The sequence below is a fragment of the Lepisma saccharinum genome, chromosome 19 (genome assembly GCF_977018435.1).
Source record: "Lepisma saccharinum chromosome 19, izLepSacc3.1, whole genome shotgun sequence".
In the NCBI taxonomy this organism is placed as follows: domain Eukaryota; kingdom Metazoa; phylum Arthropoda; class Insecta; order Zygentoma; family Lepismatidae; genus Lepisma; species Lepisma saccharinum.
The window spans coordinates 3,917,984-3,942,888 of NC_139247.1; the positions used below are offsets into that span (position 1 = coordinate 3,917,984).

A 24,905-nucleotide genomic window follows, 5' to 3' on the forward strand; every position below is an offset into this window, starting at 1 on the left:
TGGTTTGATTTGGTGTTTGAAGTCCACTTTATGCACAGATAGGCTAATTGGGACAGGACCTACAGTTTAAAGTGGGATCCGAACCACTATGTGCCTCCACTGGGTATCGAACCCGGGACCCCTTGATTACAAGGTGACGACACTACCACTGTGCCACTGGGGAGGTCCCCACATTTTCAACCATGCTAAATTTGTACAAACTTACAATTGGTTTGGCCAAACCTTAAATGTATAATTCAATGCAACTTGAACATTTGATGCTTCAGATTTTAAGTTCAAACATATGTAAGTTGTAACATATGAACTGTTTTGCTAGGTATTTCACTTAATATCCTCTTTTCAGTAAATTACTTTGAACTTCAAATCCATGCATCTCAATTCCTACAAGCAAATAAACACATAAAACAAAGAGAATGGTGGCAACTTACCATTCGAGTCTAACTGGCCGGGAGTCATTGCTGTTTCATCCAGAACCAGGTGGGTGTGTTCGCTCAACTGAAGGATTCCACTCTGCAGCCGATTCTTCTCATAATCCTTCCTGAAAGGTGCAAATTTCTGACATTTCTAAAGTAACACAACCAACATACTTCACCACATACTTGTCACCACCACACAATCGTTGCACCCTGTTTTTTCAGTCCAAAAATTGGTTTACAACCTTTCATTCCATAATCTCTGCATTGGTTCATCACATAACAACAACCAAGCATTCCAAACATTATAATTTATATTTTCGTAATTTTTCAGAATTTACTTTGCATTCTGGTTCATAAATTTAAAACATTTATTCGTTTGATGTACCAGAGCATGTGAAATCTTATTTTCGGGCTAATTTAAACAATCATGATGAATCATGAGAAATATGGGCATCATAACATTTGTTCCCATCTCACAATATTTTGAAATTACACAAAACTTCTCTTTTTTAACTTGAAATTTGAAATATTAATCTGTTCAAAGATCATATGTATTGTTGATGTAATACTAACCAGTTGAAAAAAAAACTATACAAATAATTATTATTAATATTGCAGGTAAAAAGGTAAAGTGTTCCCCTGTGCTTAGCACCATGCCATGAAGGCATATAGGGGGTGTGGGGGTAACGCCCCACACTTTCTTGATCCAGTCGTGAGTGGGGGTGATGTGATCAGCACCATGCCCCTGACCGCCTTTACCCCCCAGGGTTTCCCCCAGGTACCCATGTTATTTGATGCTGGGTGGGCGCCGGGGCCGCTTCCAACGTTAGAAAAGTTCCCGGATTTGAACCGGCCGGGGATCGAACCCGGGACCTTTAGCATGGTAGTCAAGACGCGTTACCGACTGATCCACCCATCCATTGCAGGTATTTCAATTTTTACTATCTTCCAGACTACTGAAACATAAACACTCCCATTAGAAGAAAATACAGCCGTGACCTGAATCTTGTTCCAATTTAAGGTGATAAACATGGCTTTCATGTATCTGTTGGGATTATTCTGTGTAACATGCACCGTAGTTTTCTTTGAGCTACATTTTTGGGAAAAAATGCAAGCTATACACATGTACCCAAATAACATTGGAGAACATCTTTTGACCCGTTTGACAACACTCGCACGTGCGGTTCCAGTTGGCCTTCGCGATGTTTGATGTATATGACATACGAGCACGAAGGTTAGGCTGCATTTGCTTCTAGCTCTCAATTTCCCTCACAGATCGTGCGTGTGGTGTGTTTTCTGCATCGTGTAGATGTTGGGCTTTGTGTTAGTAATTTTGATCTGTTCAAGCATTTGGTTGTTGAAGTGCAACTTTGTTTACAATTGTGAGCAACATGGCTGCATGCAGAAGAAAATATATTAGTGGCACAGATATAGAGTCTATTTTGTTGCAAAGCAACAATTCTTTTTCTGAAACTCATGATGGAAGTTTGCATTCTGAACTTAACAAAAATGAAAGTGAAAGTAGTAATGTGGACGTGACAAACCGTGCCAGAAAAAAGCAAAATATGTAATGGACCTCCTGAAATAGTGTGTCCAAGATATCCCCCTTTGTAGCTAATAGTGGTGTTTCTCATGAAATCTTGCAGAAATTACGTTTTTTGGAATTCATGATGAGTTCTCATGATGAGTGAAACAAACAATTATGCAAGCAAGAATATAAGCAATGCAGCTATACAGAAACAGTATGACCAAGGGATTTGATGTGAATGAAGATGAAATAAAACTATATTTTGCCATTTTCCTTCACAAATACAAAATCTTACATCAACATAACCAGTAGATTTATACGTATATATTAAAATGAGTACAAAAAATGTCCAGATATTATTAGAATGATTAAATCAAGAAGACTTAGGTGGTCAGGCCACGTGTCACGAATGGGAGAGGAAAGAGGAGTTATTTCACATATTCTTGTTGGGAAAGCTGATGGTGAGAGACCTGTAGGAAGGCCAAGACAAAGATGGAGAGATAACGTTGAGATGGACCTCAAGGAAATCGGTAAGGATGGGAAAGAGTGGATAGATCTTTCTCTGGATAGGGACAGATGGAAGGCCTGTGTTGCTGCAACGATAAGCCTTCAGGTTTAAGAAGGCTAGAGAGTTAGTTTAGAGTGCAAAAAATGGCAAACGGCTGTTTAAATCTGGCTCCAGGGGAAATTTCAAATTTTGAAAATTTGCAGGTAAATGGTGATGTGGGTTATGATAGCAGTGCAACAGTGAACAGACTAACATAAATGCCAAACAAAACATTCTTCTAGGAAGCAGTGAAGTCCACATTCAAATAGAATAAGTACTTTGATTTCATTTGATTTTTGTTTAGCGACTCTTCACAGCTACTTTTGGTCCATCACAACAATGAGGAAGAGTGGTGATATGAAGAAATGAATGTAGGTACATTTACAAAGAACACCTATACCCAGTCTTTCATTTGAACGCAGGACACCGGCATCGTAGCACATTGAACAGATCACTCCAGCACAAAGGCTGACAAGACAAGTATTAATGTATGGAGCCCTAACTTCATTAAAAATTCCTTCAGTGCAAGTAATCTAGATTAGAACTTTATAAGGTAAGATAGAATAAGGAATGAGAAGATCTGACAGACAGTGGGGCTGGTGAAGGTTTAGGAGTCATTCCTTGCCAAATCAACACAGATATGTGCAAATTCCAACCTGACCATCTCCAATTTTCATGAAATTTGGGGAGTTGAAACTATGCATGGAACTTAGTAACTATGAAAATTTTTAGTCTCCTGCGTCTTGTAATTGTTAAATTATTCAAGGTCAAAGTTAGCAGAAATTGCCCTTTTTGAGCCCGCTTAGCTATACTACATGTGCTGTAACTCCGCCACTATTTCGCCTAGAAAGCTCAAATAAAGCTTGTTGTACAGGGAATTGAACAAGCTTTCCAGTGATATAAAACAAGCCCACCTTTCGATAAAAATATAATTTTGTCACGTGACCTTGACCTTTGACCTTGAATATCTCAAAACATGTCATCACCAAAAATCGTGAAAAAAATATATTTGGTGCCTCATTCCATACTATAAAACATATCAAAAAATCATTCTGGGACTGCAATGGGATCAGAAGATACAAAATAATATGTGTAACTATGTGACTGATAAAAGCCTCATTACATGAACTATGACGAGTCAAAAGTCCTTTAACCCCCCCTACAAAATTTAAGGAGTTGTACTGGTCATGAAAGAAATATGTTTGGTACAGGGAGATATCTAGCTTTGTGTGTCAAGCGCAGGTCCGGCATATTGTTGACCGCCATATTGAATTCAACGCAAAAATTTCAAAGGAAAGGGGGTGATGTGAAATATCAAATCAGGCTAGAATTTCACGAGAAATGAAGCAGCGAAGGTTTTTCCAACTTATTTTTAGGCAGCAAAACGTTATAAGCATATCTTTCACTTACGATATATGCACATTATAGTGTTGTCAATATTCCTGTGAGCACACTCGTTGACGTCTCTCCCACTCACATAGAACATTTGGCAATGTAGAATGTGCAACATCATCGCAAGCAGCAACTATGCCTTCTCTCAGATGGTCAATATCACGGACTTTTAGTGCATGCACCATTCTCTTCAAATGTTTCTGAAGGTAAAAGTCCTCCTAATATGTTAGATCTGGGGAATATGCAGGCCTTTTAATAGATCCCATCTGTCCATTTATCTACCTAGAAATTTACCATGATGAATGTTCACATAGTGTGGTCACACACTGTCCTGTTTCAAAACTCTGGAAAAGTGCCATACCCCGTAAGCAAGGATGAAAAACCTGTTCACTTAACATAACACATCCAAGAAGCAGTCACCATTTAAGGTTCCGTTGTTGAATATAACCACTCCCGTTCTCCATACACTATACCACATCATTAGCTTACCAGCAACAACCATTCGGCTGGGATCTGTCTACTGTAGATTATCAAATCACAAGTATTGTGTATAATTGTTATTAACTTTACCGGGAACATAAAAATTAGCATCATCACTGAAGAATTTTTCATTCCAAAGGAAGTGTCACATAATTGTTTGAGATACTTTTCCCAATATTCTCTACTATTCAAGTATTTGGTGAATGTTGCTGATTAAAATCATATGCAATGGTGCGTATACTTCTTTCTGTCCCAATATGTCAGCGTGATCTCGACGAGTTCCTAACACGTTAGTAGCATTCTTAATACTTTGTTTTTAACACCTCAAAAAGGAGAAAATGATTACAAGCATGCAGTAATAATTTTTTGCTGGTTAAATATACTTTGGAAAAACCTTCGCCGCTTCATTTCTCGTGCAATTCTAACCTGATTTGATATTTCACATCACCCACTTCCCTTTGAAATGTTTGCTTTGAATTCAATATGGCGGTCAACAATATGCCGGACCTGTGCTTAACACACACAGCTAGAGATGTCCCTGTGTCTAACATATTTCTTTCATGACCAGGATAACTCCTTTACATTTTGTAGGGGGTGTTAAAGGACTTTTGACTCGTCATAGTTCATGTAATGAGGCTTTTATCAGTCACATAGTTAAACATATTATTTTGTATCTTCTGATCCCATTGCAGTCCCAGAATGATTTTTTGATGTTTTAGAGTATGGCATGAGGGACCAAATATATTTTTTTCACGATTTTTGGTGATGACATGTTTTGAGATATTCAAGGTCAAAGGTCAAGGTCACGTGACAAAATTATATTTTTATCGAAAGGTGGGCTTGTTTTATATCACTGGAAAGCTTGTTCAATTCCCTGTACAACAAGCTTTATTTGAGCTTTCTAGGCAAAATAGTGGCGGAGTTACGGCACATTTAGTATAGCTAAGCGGGCTCAAAAAGGGCAATTTCTGCTAACTTTGACCTTGAATAATTTAACAATTACAAGACGCAGGAGACTTAAAATTTCATAGTTACTAAGTTCCATGCATAGTTTCAACTCCCCAAATTTCATGAAAATCGGAGATGGTCAGGTTGAAGGCTGTGTTGATTTCGCACAGATGAGATGGTTCGGACACATGAAGAGAATGGATGTAGAAAGACTGCCACTGCACAAAGAGTGGGAGTAAGGCCAAAGGGGAGACCAAGATATCGGTCGAAAGAGCAGATAGCGGAGTGTGTTGGGAGATTAGGACAAGATGGAAATACCGTGGAAAGAGAGGAGTGGTGGAAGACCAGGAAAAATTGGAGAGGCTTGATTTCTATGCTGACCCAGCCAGAGGCAGGAAGGATGATGATGAAGGTTACCAATGTTAAAAAATAAAGTACGTACCTTGGAATAAATGTGAACTTGTTCAGGTTCTCTAGAGTCATTGGTAAGTAATGACTTTTTGGCAATAAAGACTGGAGAATATCATAAATCTTCCTAGAATATTCTTCCTGTAGAGGGATGTTGGAAATATTGGAGCAGTATTTACCAAGGGCAATTACATCTCTTCTAAGGTACCTGAAGATAAAAAGTATACAACAATAATCATTGATTAGTTGTGCAACTAAAATTGTAAAAACAATTCATTTGTGGGAAAAAATATTTTCTTCACAATATTTCAGTAATTAAAATAATCATTATAAGGGTTGACACCAGAAACACTGACACTGAGAACAAGTGAGAAAAAGCGACTCGAAGCTCTGGAAGTGTGGTTATGAAGATGAATGAAATGGGTGAAATGGACAGAAAAAGTGAGAAAAGAAACAGTGCTTGAAAGAGTTGGCGAAGAGTCAATGCTGGAGACAATCATGAAGAGAAAAATAAATTGGTTGGGTCACTGGATGAGAAGCAACTGAATCCTAAAGATGCTATTGAAGGGATGGTTGAGGGAAAGAAAATCCAGGGAAGAAGAAGATTCCAAATGACTGACATCAAAATAAATGTGTCCCAAGCTGCTACAAAGGGAAGGGCTGAAGATCGAACAGCATGGAGGTTGCAAGGAAAGACCTTCCCCCAGGCAGAAAATAAGGAATGAATGAAGGGTTGCCCAAGTGGAAGTAACTCTCCTCTATTAGCGGTTATTAAAATGCACAGAGCTTTGCATTTGCACTGGTAGGTGGCACTGTATGTCAGGATGCAAGCTGTTATTGCTGGAAAGTGTTAGTGTGCTGCATGACAGCTCGTTATCAGGATGTCTACCAAAATAACAAATCCAAAATTATTTAAATTTTCATTACTTTTTTTGTTACTCTTAATCTTTATTAATCAATCCCTACTTAGATAAAGTTGAAAATTATCAACTAAGAAAAAATGCTTTATTTAATTAAAAAACTACCAAAAGGCCAAAAGATGAAATCTGAAGTTGTACTTTAACAAGAGAATTAGACTTTCTTTATCAATTAATGTATGTAAATATTAATGTTTCAGACTTCATGGATGGGGACTAGTCACATTATTTTACTTAATATTTGTACAAAACTTCACACAAGAATGTAATTCTTAAGAAACAAAGCTGAACAAATCTTAACCACAACTCAATACAATTTTACATTTCCAGATACCTAGCCATATCATAAATTCTGTTACAAAGTTAATAATGAACTACAGGCAAAGTGCTCAAGCTATTGGATTAATATTTGGATTTTACAAAGGTACAGGTCTTGCCAACACAGAGCACCAATCACTGTTCAAAATGGCCACCTCTGGTATTCACACAGGCCCAAAGTCTCAGAGGCCAGTCATCGATCACAGCACACGAGGGGAAAGTCCGCCACTCCCTTCACAACAGAACGCTAGAGACTCGCAAGGTTTGGATACCTCGTCCTACAGACCATGCCCTCCAAAACGGACCACAACTAGTAGTCCAATGGGCTGAGAGCCAATCAGCCAGAGCAATGAAATCAGGTACATTCCTCTGAAGCCACTCCTGTGTGGTCTTTGCCTTGTGGGTTGGTGCCGAGTTCTGCTGGAAGCTCCATGGCTCATTGTTGAACATGGTGCAGGTCAACGATTTCACAAGTCCAACACTGTCGCTTGGTACACTTTTGCAGATGTTTTCACACCATGTTTACAGAATGGAGGTCAGTTGTGAGTAGTATAAAAGTATATACTACTGGGGCGAGAAAGTATGAGCCCCCCTCAGGCAGATTTAGCTACACTTAAAACTAGCTCAAGATGTGCATATGAGCTTTTTGCTCAAGTGTGGTACTCTGTCTAACCCAAGATTTTTGTAAAAATGCCCTCGGGAATTTCCCGGGAAAGTATGACCCCCCTCAGATTGATTTGCCTACACTTACAAAAGCTACATCTGTGAGATTGTTGTCCATAAGCTTGTTAAAAATATGGCCTTCTTGATATTGTTTTTGCTACACTTAAAACTAAGCCAAAAATGCTCATAAGAGCCACCCACAACCACCCACACCTACACATATTTACTTCCGGTCCACTTCCGGTTATACAGTATAACTTAGAATAGACAAGATTGGACAAGACAGGACAAGAATAGACAAGATTCAACAAGGCAGGACACAATATTACAGGTTAGGACCAGTCCAGACAAGATTGGACAAGACAGGACAAGAATAGACAAGATTGGACAAGACAGGACAAGAATAGACAAGATTGGACAAGACAGAACAAGAATAGACAAGATTGGACAAGACAGGACAAGAATAGACAAGATTCAACAATGCAGGACAAGAATAGACAAGATTGGACAAGACAGGACAAGAATAGACAAGATTCAACAAGGCAGGACACAATATTACAGGTTAGGACCAGTCCAGATAAGATTGGACAAGACAGGACAAGAATAGACAAGATTGGACAAGACAGGACAAGAATAGACAAGATTGGACAAGACAGGACAAGAATAGACAAGATTGGACAAGACAGGACAAGAATAGACAAGATTGGACAAGACAGGACAAGAATAGACAAGATTGGACAAGACAGGACAAGAATAGACAAGATTCAACAATGCAGGACAAGAATAGACAAGATTGGACAAGACAGGACAAGAATAGACAAGATTCAACAAGGCAGGACACAATATTACAGGATAGGACCAGTCCAGACAAGATTGGACAAGACAGGACAAGAATAGACAAGATTGGACAAGACAGGACAAGAATAGACAAGACAGGAAAAGAATAGACAAGATTCAACAATGCAGGACAAGAATAGACAAGATTGGACAAGACGGGACAAGAATAGACAAGATTGGACAAGACGGGACAAGAATAGACAAGATTGGACAAGACGGGACAAGAATAGACAAGATTCAACAAGACAGGACAAGAATAGACAAGATTCAACAAGACAGGACAAGAATAGACAAGATTGGACAAGACAGGACAAGAATAGACAAGATTGGACAGTTAATAAACAGAGGTTTTGATTGGCTAAAGCAAGCAAGGTTTTGATTGGTCCGACAAGACTATATAAGTCAGTGCACAGTGCTGTTTGTTACCATTGCTGGATCGGCAGTGGAACCCACAAGTGGGGGGCAGAATCTGAACAGGCTCTACCAGACTGTAGGAGACTTGAAGCATACAGTCTTGTAGAATAACCCAAGTAAGATCATAGGGACAGTATACACCGGTGCAGTAAAAGCCAATTTTTTGCAGGGGGGCCAAAGACCAAAGTGGTTCCTAAATACAAAATAATTAATATCTCAAGAACTAATTGACATAGAGCTATGCAGTTTTTTTGTCTGCATAAGAAACTGGGCAAGAGTAGTGCTGTTTTTACATGATATGCTGTTCAATCAGGTTCCTAGGCATGTAGTTGAAGGCAGAGCTATACCGGTGAATGACAGGTTTACAAATTTTTGGGATTTTATAGATACAAGACCTGCGCTCTCTGCAAAAGTTGCATGTTTTACAAGATCCTCAAGATTTACTAGGGAAACACTTACAGAATTTATAAATATGTGGTATCATATCCTATACAAGGATATATTTGAATCCCAAGAAATTTTATATAATAAACCAACAACAAAAATGCCAAAGCCAAACATATTTACACACTAAGTTTATACACTAAATATACAAAACACACTGCTGAACCCAACTGATATTTTTTATTAAGTATAGAGTTTTGATTTGAACCCCAAGAAATTTTATATAATAAACCATAACAAAATTCTAATATTTATTTTTGTTTAACAGGAACAACAAGTTTTGAGCACATAAGCAGTTTCTGAGGAATACAAGGCAGCAGCAGCAGCAAGCAATTAACTTATAGAAGGCAGTGTGTATCATATCTAATTGCATGGATAATCTTGACACAGGATTTTTTGAGAGAAGATGTATTTCAAAATACATAAAATCTAAGTCACTTGTTGATGATTTAAAGCTTAGATTCTTTGGCCTGTCCGAGTATGACCTGTTTGCTGTGCAGAATGAAACTGAAATGCAGTGGGTGCTTATCAGTGACAGGCCATTCCAATACCTGTATCTCAAGTTTATCAGCAAGTTTGAAAGATTTGTCTACAACAGGTGCAGGAGAATTGTTGGATTGTTTGTTAATTTTTATACAGACAGGTGCCATTATTATTTAAGGTTGAAATTGTTTGACAATTATTGGTTCAACAATTGCTATGAGCATTGTTTTGAGTATAGGATGCCCATGATTGCATCTCAGAGTTTAAATTGGAGACATGATAAATATTCAAATAAAATTATTAACAGGATATCTATAGATAAGAAGATTGAATTTGTTACAACTGATAATGGGCATTTGTACAGTGGTGAGGATTTCAATCCAGAGTTTGTATCGTACTCCAACTATATATATTTGAATGAGCTTGTCATGTATTTTATAAGGCAAAAAATAGAGATTGCACTTATGATTGTATTGTTGAGGCACTGGAGCAGAATAATTTGCATGACATATGCAACTGTGGGAGAGTTTTGTCCAGCCTCTCAGTGTGATTTCAGGCACAGGAATCTGGCAGTTGGGAATCAACCCGCAGCAGGCAGCCCTGATTATTTCAGCAGAGACAGCAATCAAGGTAAATAAATATTTGCTGCAAGTGTAAATTGCAGGTCTTCCATGGATAATCCTGACTCTGAATTTTTTCAGAGAAGATGTATTTCAAAGTACATAAAATCCAAGTCTCTTGTTGATGATTTAAAGCTTAGATTCTCTGACCTGTCTGAGTATGACCTGTTTGCTGTACAGAATGAGACTGAGATGCAGTGGGTGCTTGTAAGTGACAGGATTTTTCAATACTTGCACCTTAAGATGCTCAGCAAGTTTGAAAGGCTTGTATACAACAGGTACAGGAGAATTGTTGGACTGTTTGTTAATTTTTATACAGATTATTACTGTGTATTAAAATTGTCCGACAATCACTGGTTCAACAATTGCAATGAATTAACTGCAGAGCATAGCATGTACATGATTGCAGATCAGAGTTTAAACTGGAAGCATTATAAATTTTTAAATAAAATTAATAGGACATTGATAGATGAGAGTGTTGAATTTGTAACCACAGATGGTGGGCACTTGTACAGCGGTAAAGATTTTAATCCATATTCTGTCAGGTACCCAGAGCATCCACACATAAGTGAGATTGTTTTGTATTTTCTGTACATATATGTACCCAGGTGAATTATAAACCCAGGGATGGAATATTACAAGAATGTTGAACCACCCCAATATAGAGAGTTGGAAAGGGATTGTTGCTACTGCCTCTGTTAATTCTGAAACAGGATATTCTCAGTGTGGCCCTACAGTTTTGAAGGCTATGTTTGTCTTCTTCTGTGTGATAGCACTAATTTTGATTCCGGGCTGCTTATATTTCTGGGGGTGATCCAGCATAGGATACAGAACAACATACTCAAATTTTGAAAAAAATCAATAATTTTGTTTCTCTGAAACACTTGATGCTAGAGACATGAGGCTTGGTGATTTTTCATATGCATGCCAAAATGCAACTTTTTGATCTCTACAATTTTTCAAAAAAATCTTGTTGTTCTCTAGATCCTGAATAACTTGCCTATTTTTTCAAGATAAAGGCATGGGAGTTGTGTATTTCAACTCTGTATGCTGTTTAGAAGTTTTTTGAAAAAATCAATAATTTTTTGATTTTGTGATTTCTCAAAAACTACAAGGGCTGCAGACCTGGAATTTTTTCAGGTGGATTCTGTGCATGATTCTCTATGTTTTAGGTCTCTATAATTTTTTTGATAGATGCAATATTTAAGCTGCAAATGTCCAATTTATGTCTGTTCTATAAATAGAATTTTATGAAAAGTGCAGTATTAACAGTATTTTGAGAACTATGCATTTTGTGCCACTCCAGCAGGAAGATATCAACTTGTGGTACCCTACTGAACAACATACTCAAAATTTGAAAAAATCGATAATTTTTTGAATTTGATTATCTCAGAAACTATAGGTGATGGAGACCTGGAATTTTTTCAGATGTCATGCATGCACAATTCTCTATGTTTTGTGCCTCTATAATTTTTTCAAAAACTTGTAATTTTACCTGTCTTCTTAAATAACTCAAAAATGATGTATGTGACAAGTATGGGGGTTTGAGATTTGAACTCTCCTGGCTGTTATACATGTTTTTGAAAAAATCGATAATTTTTTTGAATTTGATTATCTCAGAAACTATAGGCAATAGACACCAGGAATTTTTTCAGATGTCATCCATGTATAATTCTCTATATTTTATGTCTCTATAATTTTTTCAAAAAACTTATAATTCTATCCATGTGCTTGAATAATTCAAAAATGATGCATGTAACAAACACAAGGGTTTGAGATTTGAACTATAAGTGATCGAGACCCAGAATCTCTTGTACAATTCTCTATGTTTTATGCCTATCTATATTAACAACTGTACAGGCAACTGCTTAAAACTGTACAGGCATTTGACTGATTAAAACTGTTATGACTGCTTAAAACTGTACAATGTTTTTGAATATAAGACAACATGTAGCTGAGAGAACATGTACAATTCATTGAAACTGTTCAGAGAACGTCAATACTTTCAATCGATAAATTGATCCTATGCCTTTTAGTCTAAGTGCATATTGATTACCCAAGACATGCAGAGGGCTTTTAATTTAAGTGCAGGCTTTTAATGTTAATTGCTTGTATATTTATTGCTCAGAGATATAACAAAGCACTGTACAGTGAGCAGTCAAAGCAGTAGTTGGGATATTCTACAAGACTGTATGCTTCAAGTCTTCTACAGTCTGGTAGAGCCTGTTCAGATTCTGCCCTCCACTTGTGGGTTCCACTGCCGATCCAGCAATGGTAACAAACAGCACTCTGCACTGACTTATAAAGTCTTGTCGGACCAATCAAAACCTTGCTTGCTTTAGCCAATCAAAACCTCTGTTTATTAACTGTCCAATCTTGTCTATTCTTGTCCTGTCTTGTCCAATCTTGTCTATTCTTGTCCTGTCTTGTTGAATCTTGTCTATTCTTGTCCTGTCTTGTTGAATCTTGTCTATTCTTGTCCCGTCTTGTCTATTCTTGTCCTGCATTGTTGAATCTTGTCTATTCTTTTCCTGTCTTGTCTATTCTTGTCCTGTCTTGTCCAATCTTGTCTGGACTGGTCCTATCCTGTAATATTATGTCCTGCACTGTCCAATCTTGTCTATTCTTGTCCTGTCTTGTCCAATCTTGTCTATTCTTGTCCTGTCTTGTTGAATCTTGTCTATTCTTGTCCCGTCTTGTCCAATCTTGTCTATTCTTGTCCCGTCTTGTCCAATCTTGTCTATTCTTGTCCTGCATTGTTGAATCTTGTCTATTCTTTTCCTGTCTTGTCTATTCTTGTCCTGTCTTGTCCAATCATGTCTATTCTTGTCCTGCATTGTTGAATCTTGTCTATTCTTGTCCAATCTTGTCTATTCTTGTCCTGTCTTGTCCAATCTTGTCTATTCTTGTCCTGCATTGTTGAATCTTGTCTATTCTTGTTCTGTCTTGTCCAATCTTGTTCTGTCTTGTCCAATCTTGTTCTGTCTTGTCCAATCTTGTCTATTCTTGTCCTGTCTTGTCCAATCTTGTCTATTCTTGTCCTGTCTTGTCTATTCTTGTCCTGTCTTGTCTATTCTTGTCCTGTCTTGTCTATTCTTGTCCTGTCTTGTCCAATCTTGTCTGGACTGGTCCTAACCTGTAATATTGTGTCCTGCCTTGTTGAATCTTGTCTATTCTTGTCCTGTTTTGTCCAATCTTGTCTATTCTTGTCCTGCATTGTTGAATCTTGTCTATTCTTGTCCTGCATTGTTGAATCTTGTCTATTCTTGTCCTGTCTTGTCCAATCTTGTCTATTCTTGTCCTGTCTTGTCTATTCTTGTCCTGTCTTGTCCAATCTTGTCTATTCTTGTCCTGTCTTGTCCAATCTTGTCTATTCTTGTTCTGTCTTGTCCAATCTTGTCTATTCTTGTCCTGTCTTGTCCAATCTTGTCTATTCTTGTCCTGTCTTGTCCAATCTTGTCTGGACTGGTCCTAACCTGTAATATTGTGTCCTGCCTTGTTGAATCTTGTCTATTCTTGTCCTGTCTTGTCCAATCTTGTCTATTCTAAGTTATACTGTATAACCGGAAGTGGACCGGAAGTAAATATGTGTAGGTGTGGGTGGGTGGGTGTGGGTGGCTCTTATGAGCACTTTTGGCTTAGTTTTAAGTGTAGCAAAAACAATATCAAGAAGGCCATATTTTTAACAAGCTTATGGACAACAATCTCACAGATGTAGCTTTTGTAAGTGTAGGCAAATCAATCTGAGGGGGGTCATACTTTCCCGGGAAATTCCCGAGGGCATTTTTACAAAAATCTTGGGTTAGACAGAGTACCACACTTGAGCAAAAAGCTCATATGCACATCTTGAGCTAGTTTTAAGTGTAGCCAAATCTGACTGAGGGGGGGCTCATACTTTCTCGCCCCAGTAGTATATACTTTTATACTACTGTTGTGCCATCATACGAAACCCCCCACCAAACCATCACTGAGGCAAGATGATTGCCTCTGAGGATCCATGGCATGTTTTCACGAGCTTCCCAAGATGTTGAGGCATAAACATGGTCGTTTTGACGATTGTAAGACTCTTCAATTGCAAAGATTTTTTCGTCCGTGAAAAGGATCCTCCATTTGCATAATGCTCAAGGAATCTTTTTGTTTTCTGCTCCCTCTGGGCATTAAGCTGTGGAGTGAGGAAGTGACCAGTACTTTGCCGTTCAAGGCAGAGTCCTAGGTCACTTCGGACCACACTCGACATGGACATTTTCGAAATGTTCAGCTCTCGAGCCATCACTGCTTGTTTCCTGACAGGATTTCGTCGAATCCACGCCACCACTGCTTTCACGAGTTTCTGGCTCCTCACGCTGTGAGGTCTGCCTTTCCTGGGGTGGTCCTAAATTGTCCCTGTGTCATAGTATCTGTTGATGGTCCTATGCACGAACATCCTGCTGATATTCAGCTTTTTCAGTGAGTTGAAACTGTCCGATGGTGATTTGCAAACTTTGTGCAGTGCGATTATTGCCATACGGTTCTCGTACACGCCCCACTCCATTCAACTCACAGTGAAATTCACTTTTCCGCTACCACAGCCAAACACACAATGATACTAGTTGTTGTTTGATCCAACAGTGTTGCCATCTCTGTCTAAACTTTGTAACAGAATTTGTGATATGACTAGGTATGTATAAAGAAGTGCGAAGGTTAGCTTGAATTGATAGGATAGGTGTAGACCTGAAAAATATAAAATCAGAGCAGCCATCACTCAGCGCACTGCTTAAATTACACAGGTTTGCAAAGATTTTTGAACAAATTTATGGTATTTTGGTTGTGCTGAATCTAAAATGAACAACAGTTTTGTCAAGTTGGCTCTAGTTCTTGAGATACTTGATATCCTTCGATTTTAAGTTTATCTCAATAAGAGCTGTAGGTGTTGACATGAAATAGGTTATGGCTTTTTTATTAGAATATAAAAATATTTCTCTAGTCCATCCATTGAATATATGGAATATATTTATTAAAAGTTTGTTTTTCTTTGTTTTATTTCTATTGTTGAGGGGAATGAGTTCTTCAGGAGCAGGCCGTGTAAATGACCCTGATAGATTCTGCTGCACTTGCATATTGAAGTAGTTTATTAAGTTTTGGATAAAGGTGGCGAGTGTTTCATCATATCTAAAGATCCTTTCATGAGTATTGAGAAACTAAAATCAGGGATCTTTGATGGACCTCAAGCTTGTAAACTCATTAATGATTCAAATCTCTCAAATTTTAAGAATTATATTGAAGCTTCTACATGATTCAGTTAGGTCTCAGTTGTCAAGAATTTCTTCGGCAATCACAAACACGAAAACTATGAAGAACTTGTGCAAAACTTGCTCACAAACTTTAAATACGTTGGTATCAATAGGAGCATAAAGATAAATTTCTTCCAAATCCACTTTGACACGTTTTCCAGATAATCTTGGTGCTTTTAATTAAAAACAAGGGTAGAGGTCCCACCAAGATATAAAGGAGATGTTGGAGAAAATATTTCAAAGCATATGGGACAGATATGAGATAGCAGATCAGTGGTGGCAATTAGGAGGGGTGTGGAGGACATTTCCCACCCATGTTTTGCTTCCGCACTATGGTCTCTCAACACTAGAACGACGAGAAAATTAACCACCCTAGAACAACGAAGGGTGGTCATTTTGACCACCATAAGATTTTAACGTAATTTTGAAATAAACAGCTGCAAAATGTTGAAATACATGTATTTTGTTGTATAATATTACATTACCTTTTAGTTTCTTCACTCTCTACACACACACACACACTGGTAGCAATAGACGTCCTTCTGGCCGAATCAAGATCCGCAGACAGCTTTCTTACATCACACACACTACATATTTGTCTCGTTTTGGTTGCATCTTCCAATTTGGCACTCCCTCCCTTTCTTGATATCCACCTTGTCTGATGCATCTCTCACCTTCTTCATTTCACTCTTTGTCTTGGAGGTTTGCCGCAGGAAGTTCTGTCGCAGCTATTCAGCCAATTTCCTGATGAATTCTTTTCTTTTCATCTTTTCCCCTGTCACTGTTGATAGTTGCAATATCCAACAAATTGTAGAAAACGTGAACAGGCCAACGTCTGCAGGCTGCCTTTGTTGTGTATTTCCTTGACATCTGGTCAAAAATATCTACACCAAATTTTGTCTTATTATAGTATTTAATTGTTTCAGGTTTCCTTTTTCCATCAGCTTCAATGGAGACCTGACTGTGCAAGGAACTGAGAACAATCACATTTTTAGCATGCTTTCCTTGGTACATAGTCAGTGACATCATTGTGATGTAGAATAACACTGGAATAAAGCTCTTCTTTTGACTTCCTTGCTTCAACACGAACTTCTCTGCGTGATTTGTTCATCGTGCCCACAATGGTAGTCTTCTTTTCTTTTAGTGCCTTGGCCAATTTGAGTGTTGTAAAAAAACTGTCCGTTGTAACATTGCAACCTTGATTCAGGAAGGGTTTCATAAGCCCCAAGGGACTGCCCTTCTGGTCGATTCTCTTCTTTTCCAAGGTAGGAGGAGGAGTTACAAACATAATTTGTTTCAGTATCAACTGCAACCCAAAACTTAAATCCATATTTATCAGGTTTACTGCCCTTAAATTGAGTAAAGCGGCATCGCGTTTTGCTGGGTAAAAGCTGTTCGTCAATTGTTACGTTTTCACTTGCTCTGTAACAACTCAAACAATTGTTCATACATTTTCTCCAAACTTCTGACACGAGCGCAAATTTGTCGGTCAAGATTCTTTGCTTTCGAGATGACTTTTCATTGAAACGCAAGTATCTCCTTGTAGCGATCCCTTGGCATTGTCTCGGAAGAAGCTGACTCCCCAACTTTGAGACCACAGATCTTCGACTGATATTCCTTTTGCACAATAAACACCTCTTACATACATCGAAGAGATTGCAGCTTCCAGTTCCTCCAATGTTAAGCGCCATTCCTGTGTTCCAAGCTGACGTCTTGCCTCTATTTCTGTGCATTTTTGGATTCATCAAACAGAAGGCGAAAAGCACTTGAAACTTCCCCTGCACAAATACGTTGTTTGGCGTAGCTTGTAGGTCCACCATGTTCTTTCAGTACATTCACGGCAGCTTTCCTGCCTGTCACCGGAATATGACCCTTGACTATCTCCCAAACAGAACTGTCTCCCAACTAAACCTCCGTTTCACTAACCCGAGCATCTCCTCCTGCCTCTTCTCTGCTGTGGGAAGACGTTGTTGCAACTGTTTCAATGGACATGTCATCTTCTCAGTTACACACCACTGCATGATAGAGGATAGGATAGCATTTCTGGACCTGATCCTCCAGAATCTTGACTTGAGTAACCCCCTTCTTCCTCAGATAGCTCGAGAAAGCTTTCAATTTGCTGCGAAGACAACCCACGCTTACACGACATCTTCTCAAGTCAAGTACTCACTGATGAATGTAAGATCGAAGAACAAAGCAATTTGCTAGCTCAAATCGAAACACCTGCATTACTAGTAAAAGGAACCCGCGACCAACAATGAAGTAACAATCGTTGCACGTGTACAAACATGTAAAGAAAGAGAAGTTAGCTTTCGAACAATGATAATAACAATAACACAAGCCTACAATCGGGCATTCCAATGATTTTCTTATGACGGTCAATATGACCGTTCGTCGTAGTTCTAGGGTAATGTACTCATACAGCCCATATCTTGGAAAATCTTTTAAAACTGCTTACATCCATCGAAAGGAGATATAAAATTATGAAAAGTCAAATACATTGAGAATTTTTGCACAAAAAGTTAAAGAACGTGAAAAAAAAGAAAATTGATAACAGTCAAAATGACCGCTCCCGTCGTTCGTGTTAATGATAAGCCATGTCTACTAAGGGAGACTAAACTGTCCTTGCACCCGCCCCCTCCCTGTTTTGGTACCCAATCGTCGCTAGTGTGGCAGATAATTGCTGGGATCTTTAACGTGATTGTTCAGACACTTTGCACACAAGAAAATCTCATTTCATATCATTAAGAGTGATTAACAATCAGTAGAGGCATGCAAATTTAATTTTTGACGAAAACACGAAATATGAAATAACATGCTGTAATGTTCATTTCTCATGTTTCTGAAAGGTTGAAAGGTGTGAGGTGCATTTTTCTACCATGTCTTGCCACGAAATAATGCAAAATGAACTGAAAAATGCGAAATATACTCTTAAACACGACGACCGAGGCGACACTTTCTGAAGTCTGAAGTATCCTGGGAGTTATGCAATTCACGGAAAATTGATTAATTCTGCTGTAAATATTTGAGAAGCAAAAATGGACCCCTTTACACAGGCATAAACTTAATACTCTGGTAACTACATAAATGTGCTATTAGAAGGGATAAGTTTATTTTGTGTAATTAGTGCAGTTTCTAAAACAAATTTAGGATTATATTCACAATTTTAAAACTAAAATGTCATTTTATATAGCAATTTTAATGTGATTATTCATTGCTATAACACCGATTTTTTTTTATTTATCCCTTTTGAACCCGAAATAGACTGTTCTGTACTAAAATCTTACTTTTTTATTTACCAAAAATATGCGCCTCTAACAATGAGATTTCATGCTTTTTTATGTTTTTGAAAGGACAGCCATTACTCAAAAACTATAGCCAAGGTAGAAAAACTGATATCATATTCGAAATCAAAACGGCAAAGATTCCCTTAAATGATGACTAATTTCGTTGGCAACGTGTACCAGTGTTATCATTATTTTGCTCTTTGCAGACTAGCAAGGCTCTGACATCTGGGCTTATAGCAAAGGAAATTGTTACAATAATGCTGTTAATGCTGTTACGGATTTTTTTTTTTTTTTTTTTTTTTTTTAGTTTAAAAAAGGTTCTTTAAAATTAGTTTCATCCTCTGTGGGGCCAGTGTTGTGTCATCCACTATCTTTGTGATTGTCCCTCCATCCATCTCATCGTATCACCATTCATGCTCATCTTTGCGATTAGCCAAAACTGGCACAAATTGAAGTAAAATACACTAAATCGATCAATCATTCAATGTCATAGCAAAAATTCTTGACCACAATTATAACACCATTAAGCCTTGTTTCCATGATATGAAAAACTCAATATGCTGACCAAGGCAGAAATTTATTTTATTTTAAAACAAACTAAACGTAACGTTTCAACCTTCTAGCAAGGTCTTCTTGAGACTCTGCACCAAGTACAAATGAAATAAGGTACAAAACAGGAAGACATATATACACAAAAATCACTCCCCTCCAGACACAAGATTGTCAGGGTACATAGGAGAAATGAAAAAAGAGACTGAAAGACAGGTGTTGAAAGAACATACGGATGATGTACGACTTAAGAGAGAGAGGAAGAAATGATATATTTAAGATCACGAGAGAAACAGGATATGACAGAGTGGGATGAGGCTAAGCAGGTAGGAAGGGAGAAGAGAATGCTAGTGAGAAAATGGAAGAAGGCCAAGGAAATAAGGGACACAAGAAGAAGAACACACAATGAACTGGAATGGGGACTGAAGATAAACAAAGAATGGAAGAAGGAGTTAGAAAGAGTGGAAAGGACAAGAGAGAAAGAGGAGAGGAGAAGGGAAGGGAGAAAAATGAAGGAAGAAGAGCATGAGATAAAGAGTCCAACCACCTTCCAGATGAAAGGAAATGTTTAGCTAAATCGCCTGTCAGGTGAAAGTACAGTTTACAATGGAAGGCCACCTGCTGGAATGTTCCAGAAAAAAAAAACTTTCTAATAATCTTGTGTCTGGAGGGGAGTGATTTTTGTGTATACATATCTTCCTCTTTTGTGCCTTATTTCATTTGTATTTGGTACAGAGTCTGAAGAAGACCTTGCTAGAAGGTTGACACGTCACATTTAGTTTATGTTTTAAAATAAAATAAATTTCTGCTTTGGTCAGCATATTGAGTTTTTGACCACAAGTGTAATTTCTTGACTTTCATGACCTACCGGCTGATTTCTTTACTGGTAGACATCCTGGTTACTGTTAGTTCACATTACACTATATGCAGTGTTAAAAATTGTTTACACATTTAATTTGTATGCATTGCTATACATATTCAGTTTGATCTTTCAACTGAACACACCTGGAATGCATTTCTTTATTTTAGGCCAATAAGATATTACAACAGCAATACCACAACAGATATGCTGTTCCAACATAGACAGGCCACACATTTGTACTTAATCTCTCTGCTCAGTCAACTCTCGATTCAACGAAATTTCACAGTTACCGGGAAAAGGGTAGTTATTTCGAAGGGGTTGTTATTGGAATTTGCACCAATTTTCAGCTCAAACGGAGCTGAAATGGACACAAAGATGCCTAGGAGATGGTAACACCATTTATACTGGTAGTTATACAACCTGTTATACACAGGACACGTGTTGTGAGAAGGAAAATAGAACATGAAAACGTTTTCACAAAAAAAAAAAGAATTTAAAATAATGAAACTTAATTTCAGTTGTGCACAGTCGTTGCTTTTCCAGGAAATTCTTACAATTCTAGTTCATGAGAAACCCGTTTGCACTGAGACCTATGGAAAGGAAAACAATCTCACGCTTATTGAAAGCGAAACTCGAAGAACCTTGACACCAGTCACACTGGAGCCAGCAAAAGTCGGGAGATAATCGGACTGAATGAATGTTGGATTTTATACGAGTCTACTGGAGCATTGTCTGTTACAAGATTAACTGGTAAGATTAGATCTCTCGGGAGAAACAACACAACCTTTCTAGGCACCAGAAAAAAAAATGCAGGGCTGATATTTAGTTCTGGTTCGGCCGAGTAAAATACATCGTAAAAAAAAGTCATGTTTTCTTTGCTTCAACCAACTTCATTCACCCTCCTCCCCCATTCAAGGGAGCACTCCAAACTCCTTCCTTGACTTGCATTGTAATCCAGCATGAAAAAGGAAACGTGCACCTTGTGATCTGTTTTCACCCAATGTGTATTCTAGGACACCTCATTAAACAGCATCGCAGTCTATAATCATTCGGGTTTGGAATTGGATTTCACTTTAAACTGCATATTGATTAGCCCATCAGCATAAAATGAACTGAAAACAAGCTTTATGAAACTGTGCATTTTCACATATCAAAATGGTAGATCGTTATTTACTCGCACGTTAATCGAAGATTTAATGTTGGATTTTGGAGTTTTCTCGATGTCAAACACCCACTCCTCCAAAAGTTTTCCCCTTGAATAATGTCTTTTTAATCGAGCAACCATTCCTACATTGAACATTTTTTTTCCCACATGAATGATTCTGAAGAAAAGTGGATGCCAATTAAATTTACAGATTCGCTTATCAGAAGGCGCAGAACATGAAGTTATTTTTAACTCTTGTTTTCCTTTCTGGAGATCGAATTTCGTTAACGTAAAATCAAAACAGCTTTGCGAGATTCCTTCGTGCTGGATGAGTCATTGCTTGTATAGGCAAGCAAGAGCTTTGCAGACGCTAGACAAAACACTGGCGCCAGCTGCATCGTAAAAACAAGGAGACCGGCTGGAAGTTCGAGCAACAGCTGGTGGAAGAGAAAAATCCCAGCATTTTAAAGATAACGCAAGTGTTAAGACTGAACTTTTAACAGCAGTGTAAAGAAGAAAGAAATGACCCTTGCTTTACATTTTACCATGCAACAGACGATAATAGGGGCAATATTTCCTTTAACACTGTAACGACGGACGGGTCTTTTAGGCCCGGTTTCAATTTATATACCTGTCAATTTTTTTAATGCTGCAAATGAACGTGTTCTCCTTCCGTGACTTTTCGTCAATTTCGAAGGCCTTTGAAATCATTTATTGTAATCTTTTGTTATTTTTTAAGTTTGGTCAGAAAATGTATTACTCGCATTGCGGGTGGACGGGTCCTTTAGGCCCGATTTTAATTTTTAAATATATAGGCCTATTTTTTCTACTGCAGAAATATCCTTCTTTGCCTGTGTGACTTTTCAAGGATAGTCACAACCTTGAAAAGCGTATTCCTTAACCCCGTGGCTGATTGGTTAGCACATCGCACTGTGACGTCAAAGATCCCGGGTTCGAATCCCCCTCGGCAATTCTCTTTGTAAATGTCCATTTATCAATTTCATCATTTGATCACTAATCCCCATCTTCGCAAATTAGCCAAGAGGCACAAATCGCGAAGTAAAATAAAACAAATCAATCAATTGAAATCGTATACAGTACCCTTTGCCTGTTCAGTTTACCCAGGAAAAACAAATATCCTAAGTTGCAGACGGATACTGCAGAAAAATATTTTTTTTGTTTGTCGTCAATAGTCTGCATAACTATTGTTGGTTATTTCAGTTTGTTGGTTTCAAAGCACAGGTGCCGCAATTTTCCAGAACTTTCTAACCGAATCTGCATGCACACTTTGTATAGTGCAGAGCATCTGTGTAGTTTGGAAGATGAATTTGTTCGTTCTCACGAGTTCTTGTGTATAAGTGAACAAATACAATGGCTCGCGTACTAAATACACGAAAGCTTAGGCCTCGTGTCTCGTCTCCAGGTAACCTCGAACCTATAAGAGATGTATTCGAGACTTGGACTGTTTACCTTCGAGAAACGTACATTCCTGATTGCATCATTACTGTATACGAACAACTGGTCAATTTTAGAGAGCGATGCCCTTTTAGACAGTGCATGCCGTCGAAATCTGCTAAATACGGAATGAAGCTGTGGCTGATTTGTGATTCTCAAACTGCTTTTGTTTTGAAGGTTCAAATCTACAAAGGAAAGAAAGCTGGTGTTAATAGGGAGAAAAATGAAGTAGAGAGAGTAGTGAAGGACTTAGTGAAGGAAATCGAAGGTAGTGGAAGAAACATCACGTGCGATAATTTCTTCACCAGCGTATCTCTTGCAAGGGATCTACTTGCCAAGAAACTTACTCTGGTCGGCACGATGCGAAATAACAAAGGAGAGCTGCTGCCAGAGTTTACTGCCACAAAACAGCGAGTGTGTTGCTCCACTTTGTTTGGATTTCAAGATGATCTGATGATAACATCATATTGCCCCAAGAAGAACAAGGTGGTGATTCTACTTTCTAAGTTCCATGAACAGCCGAAAATCGACGCTTCAACAGCACAGCTAAAGCCTGATGTTATAATTACTTATAATAAAACAAAATTTGGTGTTGACAAATTGGACCAAATGGTGCGAAACTACAATGTGAAACGAAAAGCTCGGAGATGGCCAATGGTTATATTTCATGACATGATCGACTTCAGTGCACTAAATGCATTTGTTTTGTACCAAACAGTACATCCGTAAGAATTGGGAGCCAAATCAAGTAGACGTAGAAGGTTCTTGCAGTACCTGGGAAGGGAGCTCAGTGGCAAACTAGTAATGGACGAGCAAACCAACAGATGTTCAAATGAAGAGCAAGGTGTACAGAAGCAATCCAGAAGGAGGTGTTATATTTGTCCATCAAAAATCGATCTGAAAACAAGAACAGTGTGCTCGAAATCTATACAAACGTTTGTACTCAGCATTCACGTGTTCTATGTAACACATGTTAATCGATGTTGTAAGTTATTCTTGACAAAAAGTAGATAATAAAAATATGTAAATTCTTACAAATCATTATTGATAACTGGACATATGATTAAAATGTTCCAAATGTAAGAAAACTATTATAATCAAAACTCAAGGGTTTCTTTATAACATATGTTATTCAATGTTTAATTTTTTTTTGTAAAACATGTTACATATTAGAAACATGTAAATGGTTAAATGTCATTAATAAATAACCTGAAACATTATTTTCAGTCATTGATATAAATTAGAAAATTTGAACGCCTGAAAAAAAAAGTATAATATTTCACCGGGTCGAATAGACCTGATCCGACAATAACGTGTAGTCATTGTAGCCGTCGTTATAGTGTTAAAAAAAAAATGGGCCCTGAATTCTGCAATTATCAACATTGCCGTCCACACCAGTGGTGGAGAATGAGCAGGGGTAAGTTTTTTTTTTCTTTTTTTTTTTCAAGAATATATCCAGAACTGGTTGTCATATTTTAGACGTCAAAGGAAAGGAAGAGGTGTGGGTCCACTTCCACCCTCGCCTGTAATCAGCCCAAGTGCACACAGGAGCAAGAAAATTGTGACTGAAACAATCGGCATCGCCCCCCCCCCCAATTTGCTAACAGGAAAAAGAGAGAAGTCAGTCAGCCAACGGAACACTTTTTCGGCTGATATTACATCATCGACACAATCGTATGAAGTGGGAAATGGGAGTTATGATGCACGTAAGATCGAAGTAAACATTTGTGGAAACCTGGATGACAATGCATTAAGCGGGTTGACGACCTTTAGTTTACCTATGTGGTTTTGATTATCTCTAACAGTTTCGCTTCTTTATGAAGTGTTGCAGGGATCAAAGAACACGTTTTGAATGAAAGCGGTTACCGGAAGTTGTCGGCTACAAGGCCGAGAGTTGCTCACTCACGGGAACCTGCTGAACTT

General features: G+C 38.1%; 1 protein-coding gene across 1 annotated transcript in view; it reads right to left on the reverse strand.

Moving 5' to 3' along the window:
- Positions 1-24,905, reverse strand: part of LOC146002788 (mini-chromosome maintenance complex-binding protein) — a 122,514-nt gene that overhangs the window by 17,480 nt on the left and 80,129 nt on the right. The window contains exons 8-9 of the mRNA XM_083140722.1: positions 5,754-5,927; positions 429-538 (exon numbers count right to left, since the gene is read on the reverse strand). Of these exons, the coding sequence (XP_082996848.1) occupies positions 429-538; positions 5,754-5,927 (284 nt within the window). The remainder of the gene's footprint in view (positions 1-428; positions 539-5,753; positions 5,928-24,905) is intronic.